This window comes from Scatophagus argus, chromosome 22, assembly GCF_020382885.2.
Source record: "Scatophagus argus isolate fScaArg1 chromosome 22, fScaArg1.pri, whole genome shotgun sequence".
Classification (NCBI taxonomy): Eukaryota; Metazoa; Chordata; class Actinopteri; family Scatophagidae; genus Scatophagus; species Scatophagus argus.
The window spans coordinates 7,882,501-7,898,179 of NC_058514.1; the positions used below are offsets into that span (position 1 = coordinate 7,882,501).

The following is a 15,679-nucleotide window of genomic DNA, read 5'->3' on the forward strand; positions in this document are numbered from 1 at the left end:
GTGTGAAGTTGTGGGTTTGTTTTCACTTCACAGTTGTCACATTTTTCTCTCCAGTCCTCTCTGATCTCCACTCTCCAATATATTTAACTGAAGAGAGAAGCATTTAGAGTCATAAAAATGTGAGACTGTAATGGAAGTTTGTTTTTTTTTGTGTGCTCCCTCAGCCATGACAGGAACAAAACATAAAGCTGAGAAAGTGAACTTCCACAAGCGTGAGTTCACCTGTAGACTCTGTGGTCAGTTGAAAATCAAGGCCCCACACCGCAAAAACACAAACCTGCTGTTTTATATTAAGGCTCATCAAATTTATTACATGCCATGTGAGTCTTAAATGTATTCCTGTTATTGTTTTATTGCCAGCAGTAATTGTTTTTTAAAAAAAAGGATGAATAAGCTCATGTTTTAACTTGCCGAAACATCTCCTGCCAAGTTCGACGAGGCTCAGAGCAGATTAAAAAGCCAATCTTTTTTATTTACTTTTGCAGGGCAGTATTCATATCAAAGCAGGAAACTGCATGATGGAAATGTATTGTTTTAATGTACCGGTACGTCTCACTTTCCTTCCTCCCTTCCTTCCTCAGGCCTCTCTTTCTCTTGACCTATCAGGTTATTTTCATCAGATCCATGGTGACCGATAACAAGCACAGATTCACACCTCACAACGAGCTGTTTCCTGATTGGCCGGCGAAGCAAGAAGCTGTTAACACGTCCTGCCCTTCATAAAGACAAATACTGCAGCCACATGGAGAGGAGAAGTACTGCAGTACAGGAGAAACAAGTAAAGTGTTTACTTTGCTGTTTTCATATGATGGTTAGGTGTCTAATATTTGGAACAAAGTTTAGTTGTTCTGATACAAAAAATATTTTAAGTGGGTAAAAAATGTGCACGATGTTATGATGGTGATCTGTTTGACTTGCCTGAGCTGCACCACAGCCTGTTATTAAACTGTATTTATATTTATTCATATGTTACACTTACACTGTTTTTATTTGCTCATGTTTGGTATGTTTCATGTTATTTTATTCTTTTGTTGTCCTGTTTAAATGTATTTTTATATTGTTTTGTTTCTTTTCCATCTTGTTTTAGTCAATGACTGATGTAAAGCACCGTGACTTGTTGAAATATCAATAGATTAAGTAGTAGCATTGCTATTACTGTTCAATCAAAACTGAATACTTACACTGAATTTAAGATTAATGAACATGACCAAAATCAGTTGTTGTCTAAACTGAACCACAGAGGGGAACTGAATCCTGGATTCCATAGTGACGATCCAGGACTTTGTTGGGCCGCCATCCACCCTGATCCCTGTGACTGTAGCGTGGTTTCTAAAGGTTTCACTCAGTCGAAGAAATGTGCTGACAGTAAATAAAAACAGAAAAAGAAGAAGACTGGTCGATGGACGTGAATATTTCAGAAACTGTCATGATACCATGTTTAATACAAACACACCTGAAACATACAAGACAATCATGACAGCTTATCAGTGCTGAGGGCTGTGACTGTTTGTCCATGTCATTCTGTACCTGTCTGTCCATCTGTCTTTTCTTGAGGTTTTTCAAGTTCATCATGACCCAGAAGCCTGTTAAAAAGATAAACTATTGTGAATTTTACAGCATAACACAGCAGAGACACGATTTCATTTTCACACTGATTTAAAGTCCAGTCACTGCAATTCATTTAAACAACTTTTATTTATTAAGTTTTTACAAATAAAGTAACAAATTTCATTGTATTGTAGCGCAAAGCGCAAAATTTGTTTTATTTTTAATATGAAGCTTGAACACTCTATACTTAGTGCAAAACATACCTTTAAAGGCTGCAGATGAGTCCCTACACGTATTTTTTTTTTGTATTTTCTCTCATCCATTCACCCACGTGATTTTTTTTCCTCTAATCCAACCACTTTGTACAATGTCAAACACGATACAGAAAAATGCAAACACTGAATTAAGTTAGGTGCTGCTAGAGACATTAAAACAGCTGATAAAAACAAGTGAGAACTACAAACAATAAAACATGAGCGCATCAGAGAGAGCAGAAACATGACCGACGTGTTCAGTAACAGTCTGCAGGAGAAACTGCTGCTGTGCTCGAGACTCGGCGTCATTCCACAGGAGCGAGCTACGCAAGGAGAAGCACTGAATGAATCTGTGTGTATGCATCGTTGTATTCACACTTCTACAGTAAAAAGCATAAATAGGATGGTGAGTCCTGAACAGGCAAATAGAAAACTGTGAAATCTGATGTGAGTGAGTTGAAAACTGCTACAATGTATGTATGTGACCAGAAAAAGAAAGCCTACTTTTCCCCTTTGCTTCAATAAACTTCATAATAAGAGTGCCCGCACTGGATAACTCTCAAGCCTTTCACAGTAAGAGTCCTCCACTACAAAAAAAAAATAAAATAAAATAAAATCACAATAATTGCACCCACTGGAGTCCTCCAGCAGGTGTGTTAGACTGTCAAAAGCAACTGTAACCTCAGAGCTTGATAGCACACTGTGACTTAAAATAACATTGCATTGCAGCAGGCTTTGCTTTCATAGTAATTATGTAGTCGAGACACAGCAAAGTATCGTCAAGCTTCTACTGTGGAAATCATTTGAGGCTCGAGCGATCACAAAGCGAAAATCCGCCTGGAAACCAAACCGACTCCAGTGAGTTAAGGCAAGTCAATTGCGCTTTTTTTTAAATTATTATTTTTTATTATTTACTTCTGATGTCTCTGCTCCACTGACACAAAATCAAATGGCGCCAAGTCTATGGCATCGTTAAAGTTCTGACTTCTTTTAACAGATCATGGCAATCAGAATGCTCTTAACCATAACTAAAGCAAAGTGGCTCAATGATTATTCACAGCTTCAACCAAACTTACCTAGTAGTAAAAATGTTGCATTATTATCCATGAGAAATGGAAATTATCCCCCCCAAAAGAGGCAAAAGCAATGTTTTTTTTTTTGTACAAACTTTACAAAGTAACCTTTTCATGTGTTTTATGTGAATCCAAAACACGCACTGCCAGCAATAAAAAAACAAAACAAAGATGTGAAGTGAATGTCAGAGTTTGTACCAGATATGTTTCATTTGCACTGATGTGAAAAAGAGAAAAAGAGGACAGGATGTAAAAGGCTTTGAATGCAAAACCACCATAAATGCATCACCACCAGTACAATCAACACCACCACCAACACCACCTCTAACACTGTGATGCTCTCATGTTCACACACTTTATCTTAATTTTTTTGGGAGTGAAATCCCATCGGTGCACCTCCAAACACATACAGTGGGAAAAAGAGTCAATGAGAAGATATTCATACCTCTGGCAGTCTTTTTTTGCCCATTAGCAGCAACTCTACAGCCAACACCTTTCTTAGGGGGATAAAAACTGGATAACAACATATTACACCAGAGGGGCAACACGGTGGTCCTGCTCTTCTGGATGTTTTTCTTAACAGTTAAACTCTCAATCAGCTTCTTATTATAAATGTCAGGCTCCAAGATGAAAATGCAATCTTATAGCAAAATTTGGACAGTTTTTGTTATTTCGCACAAGAATTTCTGCATTTCTTTGTTCCTCTGTCGTCTCCTCACTGATCTCAAATGGGCAGAGTTTAAGTGGCGCACAAAGGTGCTTCCATGCACCAATCAGGATTCATCAGCATCTGATACAAGTTGGCAGGAGTTTCGGTCGCTGTCAAAACCTGATAAAGCAGATTATCTGGTTTTTCGAGTGTGAAACTTTTCAGGGCTTTTAAAGACTGCATAGCAAATGTATGCATGTGTTCAAGACTCTGTGGTCAGTCTGCTTAGTTTTAGGCTGGCCTTCCCACTATGGTGTGGTGATTTCACTGCAAATCTATGTGACGTTTAGAGCAGATGTGCCTTCTCCTACAGTAAAGTTGCTGTAGCAAATGTCTGCACTCACCATTCACTGAATAACAGTACAATTGTGCCAGGAAATTTCGTTTGCTTTTTTATCCGAGAGGCCACCGCATCGTTAGTTTTGGCAAAAACAGATCAGATATGTCAACATTAGAACAAAGTAGCTATAGCTCACTGCACCAATGCGTCCTCTGGTGACAATACCTTTCACCTGGGTCAACACCTCTAAAGTACAGAGTGGTCCAAGCTTCAAATACAATCTTCAACAACTCCCTCCTTAAAACTGAAAAAAAATATCTTTAAAGGTTTTTTTTTCTTCCCAATATCTACATTTAAAACCCTGAAAATAATGGCACTGACGTTCTCTCCGTCTTTCATCGTGTTGGTGGTGTAACCCGGGCCTTAGACGCGGTCAGTTCAAAGAGCTAAGTTGTATGGTTAATCGAATCCACGGGGAAACATTCTTACTTTCTGGGTGGAAAACACACTCTCAGTTTGCCGAAATCAAAGCGCATTAACCACAAACTCGAGCTCTAGCAGCTAACAACGGCCATCATTACTGCATCTCCACTAACAACGGGTCCACTCGTCACCACTGACCTCAAAGTGACACCCCAAAATTCTCCACACAAGCTGCTAAGTGTGCTTACTTTAACCCGAGTCCTTAACCCCCAACGAAACAAGCAACAGGAAGGATGCAAGGCACTAGTAAGTGTCTCCGGTAACCACCAGAGGCTCTAGGGAGGGGTGGGGGGGTCAGGGGGAAGCAAAATAAAGCAAAAATAAAAAGACAGATTTCTTTTTTCAAGTACATTAAAATGGACACCATTGGTTTATACATTCACATTCATCTAACAAAACCAGGGGAGAAAGGGAAGAGGAGGGCTATTTAAAGTGTCTGATATATAAGTACTGTATTAAGAAACAAAAAATAGCTAGCATTACTTTATTATCTAAATGTCAACTATCCTGCTGTTCACCCCGGTTTGTCTTTATAGTCGGGCTTGGAGGTCAGTTTCGACTTTCAATTCAGTCAGTTGTAAAGACAAACTCAAGCTGAAGTTGACTTGTTGTCGGTAAGGCATCTGTTTTGGTTCAGCGTCCTCAGTAACTGGATGTAAGGACGATTACTGAAAGCAGGCATTTTTTGTTTTGTTGGTTTTTTTTGCAATTTTCACATTTTGATGAGAATCCATTTGCTGAAAGCAGTGAATTGAAAGTGAAAGGACCCCAAAGCCGCTCTCTGTATGCATTTTTTTTTTGTTTTTGTTTTTCGTTTTGTTTTTTATTTGTGACATTTCACCCTAAAACTAATGTTGTCCAACAACATTTGCTAATAATAAACAACAATAATCACAGTGTTTCCACATCGTACACCGATGTGAGCGCATAACAGGTCCGTTGACAGAACACGTTCTTGTTTTTTGTTTCTTTTTAAATAGAATAATAATCATTAACAACATTAATCATGACAATAATGTACATTGCGATCATTTCAACACAAACGTTGAAACCAAACCTAATGATGATAATGAGAACTGAGGCATTAGTCTGTGGGTTTACGTCTGTTACAGCTGCTACGTCTCAGAAAACGTGTGTGTATTTACATGAGTCTTTGCATGACTGTGTGTGTGTGTGCAGGTGTGTGCGTTTATGTCTCATGCATTTTGTGTGTGTGTGTGTGTGTGTGTGTGAGAGAGAGAGAGTGCGTGAGTGTGTGTGTGTCTGGCTGGGGGCAGCAAGCACAACGAACCCGACAAAACAAAAGCAAAATAAAAGGACAAAATGGAATCATCATTCTACAAAATGAACAGACACAAACTAACTGTACAGGGAGTCTAAATTATTCTGATGACAAGGCCACTTTTTCACGCTGAGTTCGCTCATGTTTGGACGTTTTGTTTTTTTTCTCTAAAAGGGTGCTGCTGTTATTGCTTCAAATGACAACAGAAAGGCAGAGAGAGGGACGGTGGAAGAGGTGGAAGAGGTGGAGCTGTGACGGTGAAGAGGCGTCTGGCGCGCGGAAGCATCCGTCATGTCCGTTCAGTACTTCACTTGAATGCTCCCGAAAGTAAACACTGGAACACGAAACAGATGGATTGTTTGGATGTTATTTAACACAAACACTCTCTTGCTGTTCTCCCTCCACATCTTATTATCCCTCCTCCATCCCCCTCCATCTGTTTGCGTTGTGGATAAACAAACAAGGAAGGACCAAGACACAGACGGTGACAAGAGGAGTTAGCTGTCACGGTTTTTCTCACGCTGACGAGTCAAAACTCCACCCCAGGTGCTGGACTTACTCTAAACCAGGCTCAAGTTCAGCTCAGCTTCAGGTGTTCAAAGTCTCAGTGTGCCATTTGATTTGTTTGGGAATTTTTTTGTGTGCTTCTAAGGATTAAGAAAAATTTGAGTTTTGAATTTTGAATACTGAGGAACAAACACTCCCTAAACCAAAGATGAACTCAGCTCTCAAAGCTTTTATCATCTGCAGCCTTCCTCACAAATGCACGAATTTAAAGGATGTAAACTGCTATCACTGATTTTTGAGTGATGTGTTGTTTGATGTTCACACTGAACACTAAGAAACACAAGCTTAATGTGGTGGTCAGCCACGCATCCCTTTGTATCCATCAGTCACCTCTTTATAGAGTGTCCATTTTGTTTCTTTATCAAATCTAGAAAAAAAAACACATTGTTGAATCTACTAAGAGGTGCAGTGTGGATACAAGAGCTTAAGTTGACCGTGTAAAAGCTGTCCACCACATTCCTCCCCTCTCAACGTGATCTAACAACTCCCCCTCCACCGTCGCAAGAGGGTGATGGTGTGACCTGACCTCAGTTTAGAACATGAAATGGAACAAGCGTGGCCGAGCCATATGTGCCTATATGCAATACCTCAATACCTCACACACAAACATTTATCAACACCAGTCCCACACCCTGTCAAAACCTCTTTGGCCTTTTAACATTGCACTCATGAGTCTTTTCCTTTATCCTTGAGCATTTGGCTGGCTGTCACAAGTCGAACACAGTCAAACACAGCATAAAGGGAGATTGTGTGACTGCATGTGTCAGATGCATCACACAAAGTGTGGAGATGGCCTCATCGCATTTCTGACTTCCTCAATCCTCCTCATTTCCTTTCTTTTCTTTTCTTCTCTTGAACAGGTCAGCTTCTATCATTTCAAAGTCCTTGTTCTCCACACTGCCAGCCCCTTCAGCCAATCAAACGCATAACACTCTGTTTCACACCAGTCCAGTCCAAGCAGGCCGGGATTCACACCAGCCCTCAGCCATGGCCCTACGTGGTCCTCAGGTTTGGTCCTCCTGGGTTGCTGACTGACTTCTGCAGAGCATTGGTCGAATGGAAAGCCTGGAGAGGCCCCTGCCCGGGAATCTGGCCCTGGCCGCCAACTGTGGCAGGGTAGGGACCCAAGGGCTGAGAGGTGCTGACAAGTAGGGGCCCAGGCTGTGCAGAGGCCTGGTGTGGGGCTGATAAGCCGTGAGCCGGACCAGACCATTGTGCGCTATAGGTGGCGGTGGGGGTGTAGTGGATGAACTGGGGTGGTTGGGGTTGAGGTGGAGTGGAGGAGGCAGGGGGGTGGCACAGGGAGCCCTTGCGGGCGGCCAGAGAGGTAGCGGTGGTGGGGTTTGCAGGGAGGTGGGCTGAGCCTCCAATACTGCTGGCACACAGCTGGCTGGGGGCAGAGTACTTCCTGCCCAGACTGGCTGACTGGATGACCTGGAGAGGTGGATATTTTACAGTTTATTCGTGCTATCACTTGGAGTTGTTCATTTTATCATGAGCAAGTACATGTTTATTAATTAAGGACCTTTCTTGTATTGAGAATACAATCATTACCTTCTTGTTCTTTCACTACCACCGTGCTTAACCGAGGCAACTATGGAAAGCAAGGGCACAACAGCTAATCCGGCCGTGATATGATGTGATGTGATGTATTTTTAAACCAACCTCGTAGCTGTGTCCCTGTGCTGGGGCCTGCTGCAGCTGTTTGGCACTTCTCTTCCCCTGAAAAAGTTTGATATTTAATTCAGCCACTACATTACATTATTAAACACAAGCGTTAATTATACAGAACAGTTACATTCTAAACGTCAGGGGCAACAAGACTAACTAATATTTTCTCTCTATTATTATACAAAGTTATTGTCAATGCAAATACTTTTAACATTTAACAAACTACCATTTAGGGTTTCTTTAGTCATTTTCTGGTAAACTAATAACAGGAACTGATGAGCCACGGTTGAAAGAACATTTTCTGTGTCAAAATAACGTCCGCTACAGTAAGATGAACCATAAAACAGCAGCAAACCTGTGAGAGGTTCATGGCATCTCTGGCCCAGTTGTCCACCAGTTTATGGAGGTCATCGGTGAAGGTTCCTTTCCTCTGTTGGGAGGCTGACATGCTGGGGGGCAGACACTGAGAGCCTCCCTGGCTCTGACCCAAACCACCTGAACCGCTCACGGCATTGGTGCTATTAGTCCCTGTGAAAGGAGGCGAAGAGAGAGAGTAGGGAGGAGGAGGACAAGAGCAAAGGAGGTGAGGTAATGTCCAAACTAGAAGATTATTGATGCTATTTGAACGAATGAGGATGCATTTCCTGTCTCGACTAATCAAAGAGCTGTTACATGGTGAGAGGCTGGTCGGGACTGAGTTTTAGCGCAGGTCAGCATGTCAACATGGTCATAGGGTTATACAGATAAGCTGTAATGATCGAGATGATGAAGGCAGATGGGATCATGGGAAAATTACTGGAGCAACATTTCAAAACAGAACCTAGTGACAAACACTGAACCTTTTCCAGAAGATATCATATTAATTATACTATCGACCTAGGTTCTCTCAGATGTCCCATTGCTTTGTGTCAGTGATACACTGGACAACCTGTGAAGCTGCCATGCCCAGCAGCATTCACCCACAAGATGCTCCAACATGAAAGAAGCAGTGCTGAGCCAGTCCTGCTGATGACAGTTGCCCTCTGTACTGTACCACTGATCTCCTGTTCTGATTTGTTTAATGTTTGACCAATAGATGGCACTCAAGCTATGCAACAGCTGGTAGTTTGCTATTAGCCAACCCCGAGCATCAGAGCAAACTGCAGGAAAAAACAGAGCACACACTGCAAACTGGCCAGGGTGTGTGCATGTAGGTGTTGTGCTGCCGTCACGTTTAGACTCTGTTCAAGTTAAATTCACATTAACTTTTCTATGATAATCATTACACGTTGGTACCTCTGTAGCAAGCCACAAGGAAACTAAATTAATCATCAATCATTCAAGCCAGTGAAAGAGAACACTCAGATTAAGGAGTTCGCTTTCTTTATCATCATTGCTTCAAATACCTTAAAGTATACTAATCTAGCAACTGATTTGAAACAAAAAAGGGATGAGTTTGGTTGTGAGACATTTATATCATCTGTTCATGTCAGATATTTCACAAGAAAGGAAATAATATGGAATGGAAGGATTAGCCAATAAAAAACTAATTATACAGTTGGTCTGACAAAAAAAAAAAAAACATGTCATGTCATGCTAAATAAAATGGAGGAAAAGAAGAATGAGGAGACGCTGAGTCATGACTGACTGCAGCACTATGGGATTCTGGGCAATGTAGTCAAGACCACAACCCATGACGAGGGAGGAGAGGAAAGGGAGGGAGGGGGCAGAGTGGATAACAACTGTTCAGGTGTGTTAGTGTGTGTTTTCGAACGTGAGTGTGTGTGAGTGTGAGTGTGTGTGTGTGTGTGTGTGTGTGTGTGTGTGTGTGTGTGTGTGTGTGTGTGTGTGTGTGAGCTTGCGGGTACATGCACTATCAGTTTGAATTTGTGACTGCATTTCAATTCAGTCATTTCAGTCCTGGAACTGTCTGATTCTTGAAACCTAAAAAGCCAAAATAAAAGTGTCGATCCACATGAACTGAAACAACTGAACTGAACTGATCTCAAATCTGGCAGAGAGATCAAAGTTGAAATCTAAAAGACATCGGAGAGCAGGAGGAAGCGTGGGAGAGCAAGTGCAAGGATGGAAGAGGAGAAGGATGGAGGGAGCAAAGACCAAAAAGAGAGATAGTTACTACAGAGCTGGTTGCAGGGGCAGACTTTTTTCACCATCTTCCCTGTGCGGCCGGAAGACAACGATTGGAGGATTGGGAGAGAGTCAGAATTAAGCCCCGCCCACAACACCCAACAACCAAACAATGCAACCAATTATTTCAACTTGAAGTAGTCAGTAAACAACATTTAGGGGGGTTGAGTCACCCAGTAACATCTTACACTGAGATCAGAACCTGCCATACAGCACGCTGGATTTAAAACCCTGGAAAGTGAAGTTAAAAGCGTTTGTTAAGAATTCAGTCGCAGTTTTTTGTAAGCATGTATATTAAAGGCATGTTTGGCATGTGCAATTTATTGTACTGTGCAAAGAAGACACAAGGCTGCCATCTTTATACACATCAACAGCTGAGGAAAGATGCTTTTCTTCTGGTAAGGCCAAGACATGTGGGCAACCTTCTGAGGATGTGCAGACTCCAACTTCAAGCTGACTTGGTCTACGGTTACTGTAACTAATAGTGGAATGCCAATAATTTGTAACCAATAGTAAAATAATCTTGGAATGTTATTTGAACACTAAACTAAACTGAGTCCTTGCACACTGTCTCACAGTACTGGCTGGGTCCTGTGGCTTGAAGATGCTTTTGGGTGACCAACCCCCAGGCTCTGAGTTCCCTCTACAGCTCACCAGAACTGGGTCCAAATGAGGATTTATTTATATTCCAGACATCTGAACTGCTGCGCACGTCTCTGAACAGAAAGCCTTATTTTCACGCTTATATGAGAGAACGAATAAATAAAGTTATTGCCAATGTTCTTCCTAAGCTACATGTTTACAAAAGTTTTGATCAGTGAGATCCAGGTCTGTCTCTCTCCCCTCCTGGCTGTGCAGTGAAAGGGGAACAGGTGAGAGAGAGGGGGAGGGGAACAGGTGAGAGAGAGGGGGGGAGGGGAGGGTGAGCGAGGGAGTGAGGGAGTGAGGGAGAGAAGTAAGGAAGGGAGAGAAAGGTTTTGAGCTGCAGAGGGTTCAGAGGCATTCATAAACATCCCTTGATTAAGCACAAAACATTTAACCATATTATGATTATAATATGATTGTGGAAAACAAGTTCTTAATCATAATAAATATAAGAACAGACTGACGCACAGTATCTGAACAAAACTGTGCTTAAATGAATCGGTTGTTGCAATTAATTAAGTTTAATTAAAACAATTCAGAATCTTCCTAAAAACAAAAACAAAAAAACTGTAGGGCAGAAAACGCAAGTCATCAGGTCTCAACTTGTCTTTCCTGGTTAGTCTCCTTGTATCACAGAGGAAAGGGTTAGAAATGGAAGCAGCCAGGATTTGAAACTCACACTGACACTCAAATAAAACTGTATCTCAGTCTCTGACTTGCTAGATGAAGAGATGCTGGGTGCTACAGTTATTACAGCTAGTTACTATAGACTTGAAGCTTAATTGACTTTTAACAGGTTTGCATGGAGTATTAGCTAAAGAGCTAAAATGTCAAACATCCATGTGCATTTTAGCTGCTGTTACGAAGTGTTTTTCCCACCAACCTAACTTGTATTCATGCAATCATTTCTGCTTTTCCTGCACTAATGGCTATGAGATTAAAGATATAATCCTCATGAAATGAAAACCCATTTTTGATACTAATAACAGTCAACATGTTTTTAGTAACAGTCATTCTGGATATTTATGATTATTTATTATTCATCTCTCTGTATCCTAGTTTTCACTTTAAGCGACAAAGTCTGCTTTCCAGCCAACCAAGTCAAGCATTTTTAACAGGTGACTGCTTTTAAATATTAATGGACGAAGATGCAGCAGCCTCAGTTACCAGCTCCTCAGCAGGGTAACCAACTTTACTGTGTCCAGCTGTTGTGTCGGAAAATTACTCACACTGTATGCAGTATGAAATCAGATTGCTGTTTGGAAACTGCTCTCAACAGCAGTAACCCCAGATATCAACAACAAGGACTGGAATCGTAAGAATCATAACATTAAACAGACTTGTGAAACTCAGGTTGCTGTCACTAATGTCACTGGTTGATATGAACAAGCTTTATGTGATGGAATAATCACAGCTGCTGATTTGTGATTTAGCTGGTGCACCTCACAGGGCCTGTGGAAAGTTACCTGGTTATGAAGAAAATGACAGTAAACACCTTACTGTGTTCTTTCTATCAATTATGATACTATTTATTTTATTTTTGACAGAGCTGTTATTCCCCACAGCCACAAATGTCATAGGCTGGCAATGAACGTTACGTTAGGGGATGATTTGTTTGACAAGGAAGATTTGTCAAATGAAAGGAAGAACAAAATAATATCAAGATGGAGAGAGTGTGAAGAAGATGATTAAAAACTAAGTGATGGTGGCTTTAAGAAGCTCTGTGATGTAAAAAAGACTAGATTTGTCATTGTGCTAACTTTCTGTGTCCTGCAGTAATCTCTCAAGTTTTTCCTTTTTCTTTAATCTAAAGGGTTTAACGAAAAAAAGTAGGAAACAGCTACCCGCTACTTTTTTTTGCCAAAAACTAACTAAAAATTTGCTTTGGTTGGTAACTTTAAGTACTTGGAGCCCAACTACTGCAGTGAGAATGGATAAACTTTGTTTTTTACTTTTTTTAAACTTTTTTTGGAGACACCAGTTTTCTGCAGGACACTGGTGATATCAGAAGGAGAGGGTCTTCCTCCATCAAAGAGGGAAACCCACAGGAAGACAGGATGACCATGACTTGACAGATATAGGAGTGAAACAAAAGAACAAAAGTAAGTAAGTAAGGATGACGATAAAAAGAGAAGAGCAAAGAAATAAAGCGTTACACACAAAGAGCCAAGCAGGGCGTACTCAGAAAGCGCGTCCTCCTGCCGCCAGGCTTGAAGGCCAAACGCTCCGAACCCCAGCTGAACTTTACACAGCCTGAAGAGAAGGAGGAGGAAAGGAAGAGGAGGAGAAAGAGATGAGGAAACAGAAAAACAGATTGGAGAGAAGAGAGAGGAAGATGTAGAGAAAGGCAGAGGTGAAGAAAACAAAGGGAGAGGAAATGAGAGAAGTGGAGAGTAACAAAGAGACAGAGAAAAACAACAGAGAAACACAAGACAAGAGCAAGACAGAAAAGGTATAGAGAAGAGGAAAGGAAAGAGACACAGGTGAAGGAATACACAGGAAGAATGCAACAGTTAGCCACTGCACTGTGTCCACAGAGAGAGACACAGATAAAGACAGACAAAGATGTGAGAAGTGTCTTACTGTGAGGGAGTGACGACAAACCAGCGGCATGCATTTGTCTTTGTCTGTGTGCAAAGCTTTTCTTATGTTGTGGGTGTGCTGAAGACTAAGATTCATGGTTGTGTGCCTACCTGGGGTGGGAGCACACAGGCTGGGAACAGAGAGCGCCCCCTCGCTGGTGTAGGCCGAACACAGATTGTTGCTGGAGGGAGAGGGTTTGAGAGGCTGGAGCAGACTACTGCTGCCTGAATCGGCTAGTCCTCCTGGGGCTAACAGAGCCAGCTGACCAGGGTACATGGTGGGGACACTCTGGGCGGATAAAGTGCTGCCTGGAGATAGCACAAGGCATAGGAAGGAGAGGACAGGGCAGGAACGACACACCACAGAGACCAGAGGCGCGCACACACATACATACACACACACAGATAACAGACAGATGAGACATCCGTCACCACATTTACAAAGACACCCCACACAGAGAAAGACAGGCAGGGAAAGCAGTCAGAAATGTTCAAGCTCAGAGCCTGCTCCAACGTACACCCACATGCACATGAAACCAAGCGGATAAACACACACATATGTGCACAGAGATGCATAAACACAGAGACAGTGTAACATTAGGGTAAACCATGTTTTAACCATGCTGTAATGTTGTGGACTTTAGGTCAAGATGAATATTTCTGATTGTTACTGGTCAGAGGTGTATGGCTAAATGTTCACTTCAACCAATTTACAATAAATACATATTTCTCACCTTCTTGGTTTAATTTGTCCAGTTCTGGTGAGGTTAATAGTATTTAAAAGAAATTTAAACAAGACAAAATGTCTAAAGCCATGCTAGGGTCTGTGTGAGGCAGTACTTTGTGCAGGTGCAGTGCTGCTTTGAGCTAAATGTGTCAACAGGCTATCATACTGTTGCTTTAGCAAGCTGTTTATCATGTTAGCAAGCAGCAAAGTATAGCTATAGAGGATGATGGGAATGCCATCAGTCTTAAGTACTGAACAAATTAATGTTTGACCTCAAGATGGCACTAGATGAATGGCAGATCACAAAAGTGGTTACAATTCATCCTCAGAAGGACAGTGATGTCATATAGCATCTATCCAACATCTGTTGACATATTACACTCTGGAAACCATGAATCAACTGTTTTTGTGGGGACCATTTCTTCGGTACAAGGTAATTACAATGGGGGCTGCTCACTGTGGGTTATCCTGAGTGACTGAGTTACTGTTTCTCAAAAGAGTTAATTCCACTGTATCTTTCAAATGTGTTATTTGTGCTGGGAGCAACATAAACCAAATCTTGTTCACTACAACCGTGTTGGGATGGAGGCAGAAATCTTAAGAAATTGACATCTAGAATCCTGGACAAATCAAACCAAATGCTGCATGGCTAGTCGTTGCTAGAGGTAAAGAAGATCTTGTGTGTCTTTGGACCAACTCTTTAATACAAATATTTACCTGGCTGTAACGGACTCTTGCTGCCGTGCGTGGAGCTGGTTCTGGACGATTTGGAGGATTTGCTTTTGGTAGGTCGTCTCCTCCTGCCTGTCAGGGTTATAACTGGAGGGACGACTGCGGCTGGAGGAACCTATACCAGAGGAAGAGCGGTTGCTTGCTATGCACTCCATATGACATTAGGTTTGTGCATTTATGTAAGCAAGGTGAGTTACCTTTCCAAGTTTGGTAAAGAGACGGTCTATTTCCTCCTTTTGGCGGGAGTGGAGCGCTTGAATCTCTCGCATGTGCCTGGTGACAGAAGGAAGGAATGAAAAATTTGAGGAACAGGCAGAAGAAGGAAAGCAATAATGAGAGCAATGAAGCAAGCAGACAGGAGGAGCCACTAGTTTTAAAGAAAGCCCTGAACATCCCTTTTCAAGCAAAGAAGAAGAAGAGAAAGATGAAGTGAAGCAAAGTGAGTCCTTGGCCTCATTGGGTCAGGAAAGAGGAAAAGGAAGGAGAGAAAAGAGAAGCAGAGCAGCCTACTATTTTTGGGTGCACAGAGGGAGAAGCCAGATGAGAGCAAAATCTAGTTTTCTTCACATCAGTTGACCTCAGTAACAAAAGTGTTTATAGGGTAGAGAAACTGTGTTTGCTCTGAGAAGAGAGGAAGGGATAACTTGCTTTTCTCTGAGGCGGCTGACTTCCCGTTTGAAGTCTTCATCCTCAAATTCAGAGTCGTTGTCACTGCTGATGTAGGAGTTATTGAAGGAGTTGTTGTTTAGACTCGGCAGAGAGGCTTTATGTGTGGAGTCTGGACTCAAAACCTGCCCCGGATCACTGGGTCCATTACTAGCCTGGGGAGTGGGTGGAGGGGTCTGCCTTGACTCAAGACTTTGCTCCTGGGCACGACTGACTGAGAATCTACCAACTCGGGCCTCAGGGTTGGTGGTAACCTGAAATAAAATTGAAAAATATTAGGTGAAATGATTAGCGAATGGAAGGCGACACAGACACAAAGGTGGGAAGCACCCA

General features: G+C 41.9%; 1 protein-coding gene across 1 annotated transcript in view; it reads right to left on the reverse strand.

The window, feature by feature from the left end:
* Positions 1–1,676: 1,676 nt before the first annotated feature.
* The window catches only part of LOC124053370 (serine/threonine-protein kinase WNK1-like), an 85,112-nt gene continuing 71,109 nt past the window's right edge, over positions 1,677–15,679 (reverse strand). The window contains exons 31-39 of the mRNA XM_046378459.1: positions 15,329–15,600; positions 14,878–14,953; positions 14,666–14,795; positions 13,333–13,530; positions 12,800–12,892; positions 9,984–10,025; positions 8,223–8,395; positions 7,862–7,918; positions 1,677–7,630 (exon numbers count right to left, since the gene is read on the reverse strand). Of these exons, the coding sequence (XP_046234415.1) occupies positions 7,190–7,630; positions 7,862–7,918; positions 8,223–8,395; positions 9,984–10,025; positions 12,800–12,892; positions 13,333–13,530; positions 14,666–14,795; positions 14,878–14,953; positions 15,329–15,600 (1,482 nt within the window). The 3' untranslated portion in view covers positions 1,677–7,189. The remainder of the gene's footprint in view (positions 7,631–7,861; positions 7,919–8,222; positions 8,396–9,983; positions 10,026–12,799; positions 12,893–13,332; positions 13,531–14,665; positions 14,796–14,877; positions 14,954–15,328; positions 15,601–15,679) is intronic.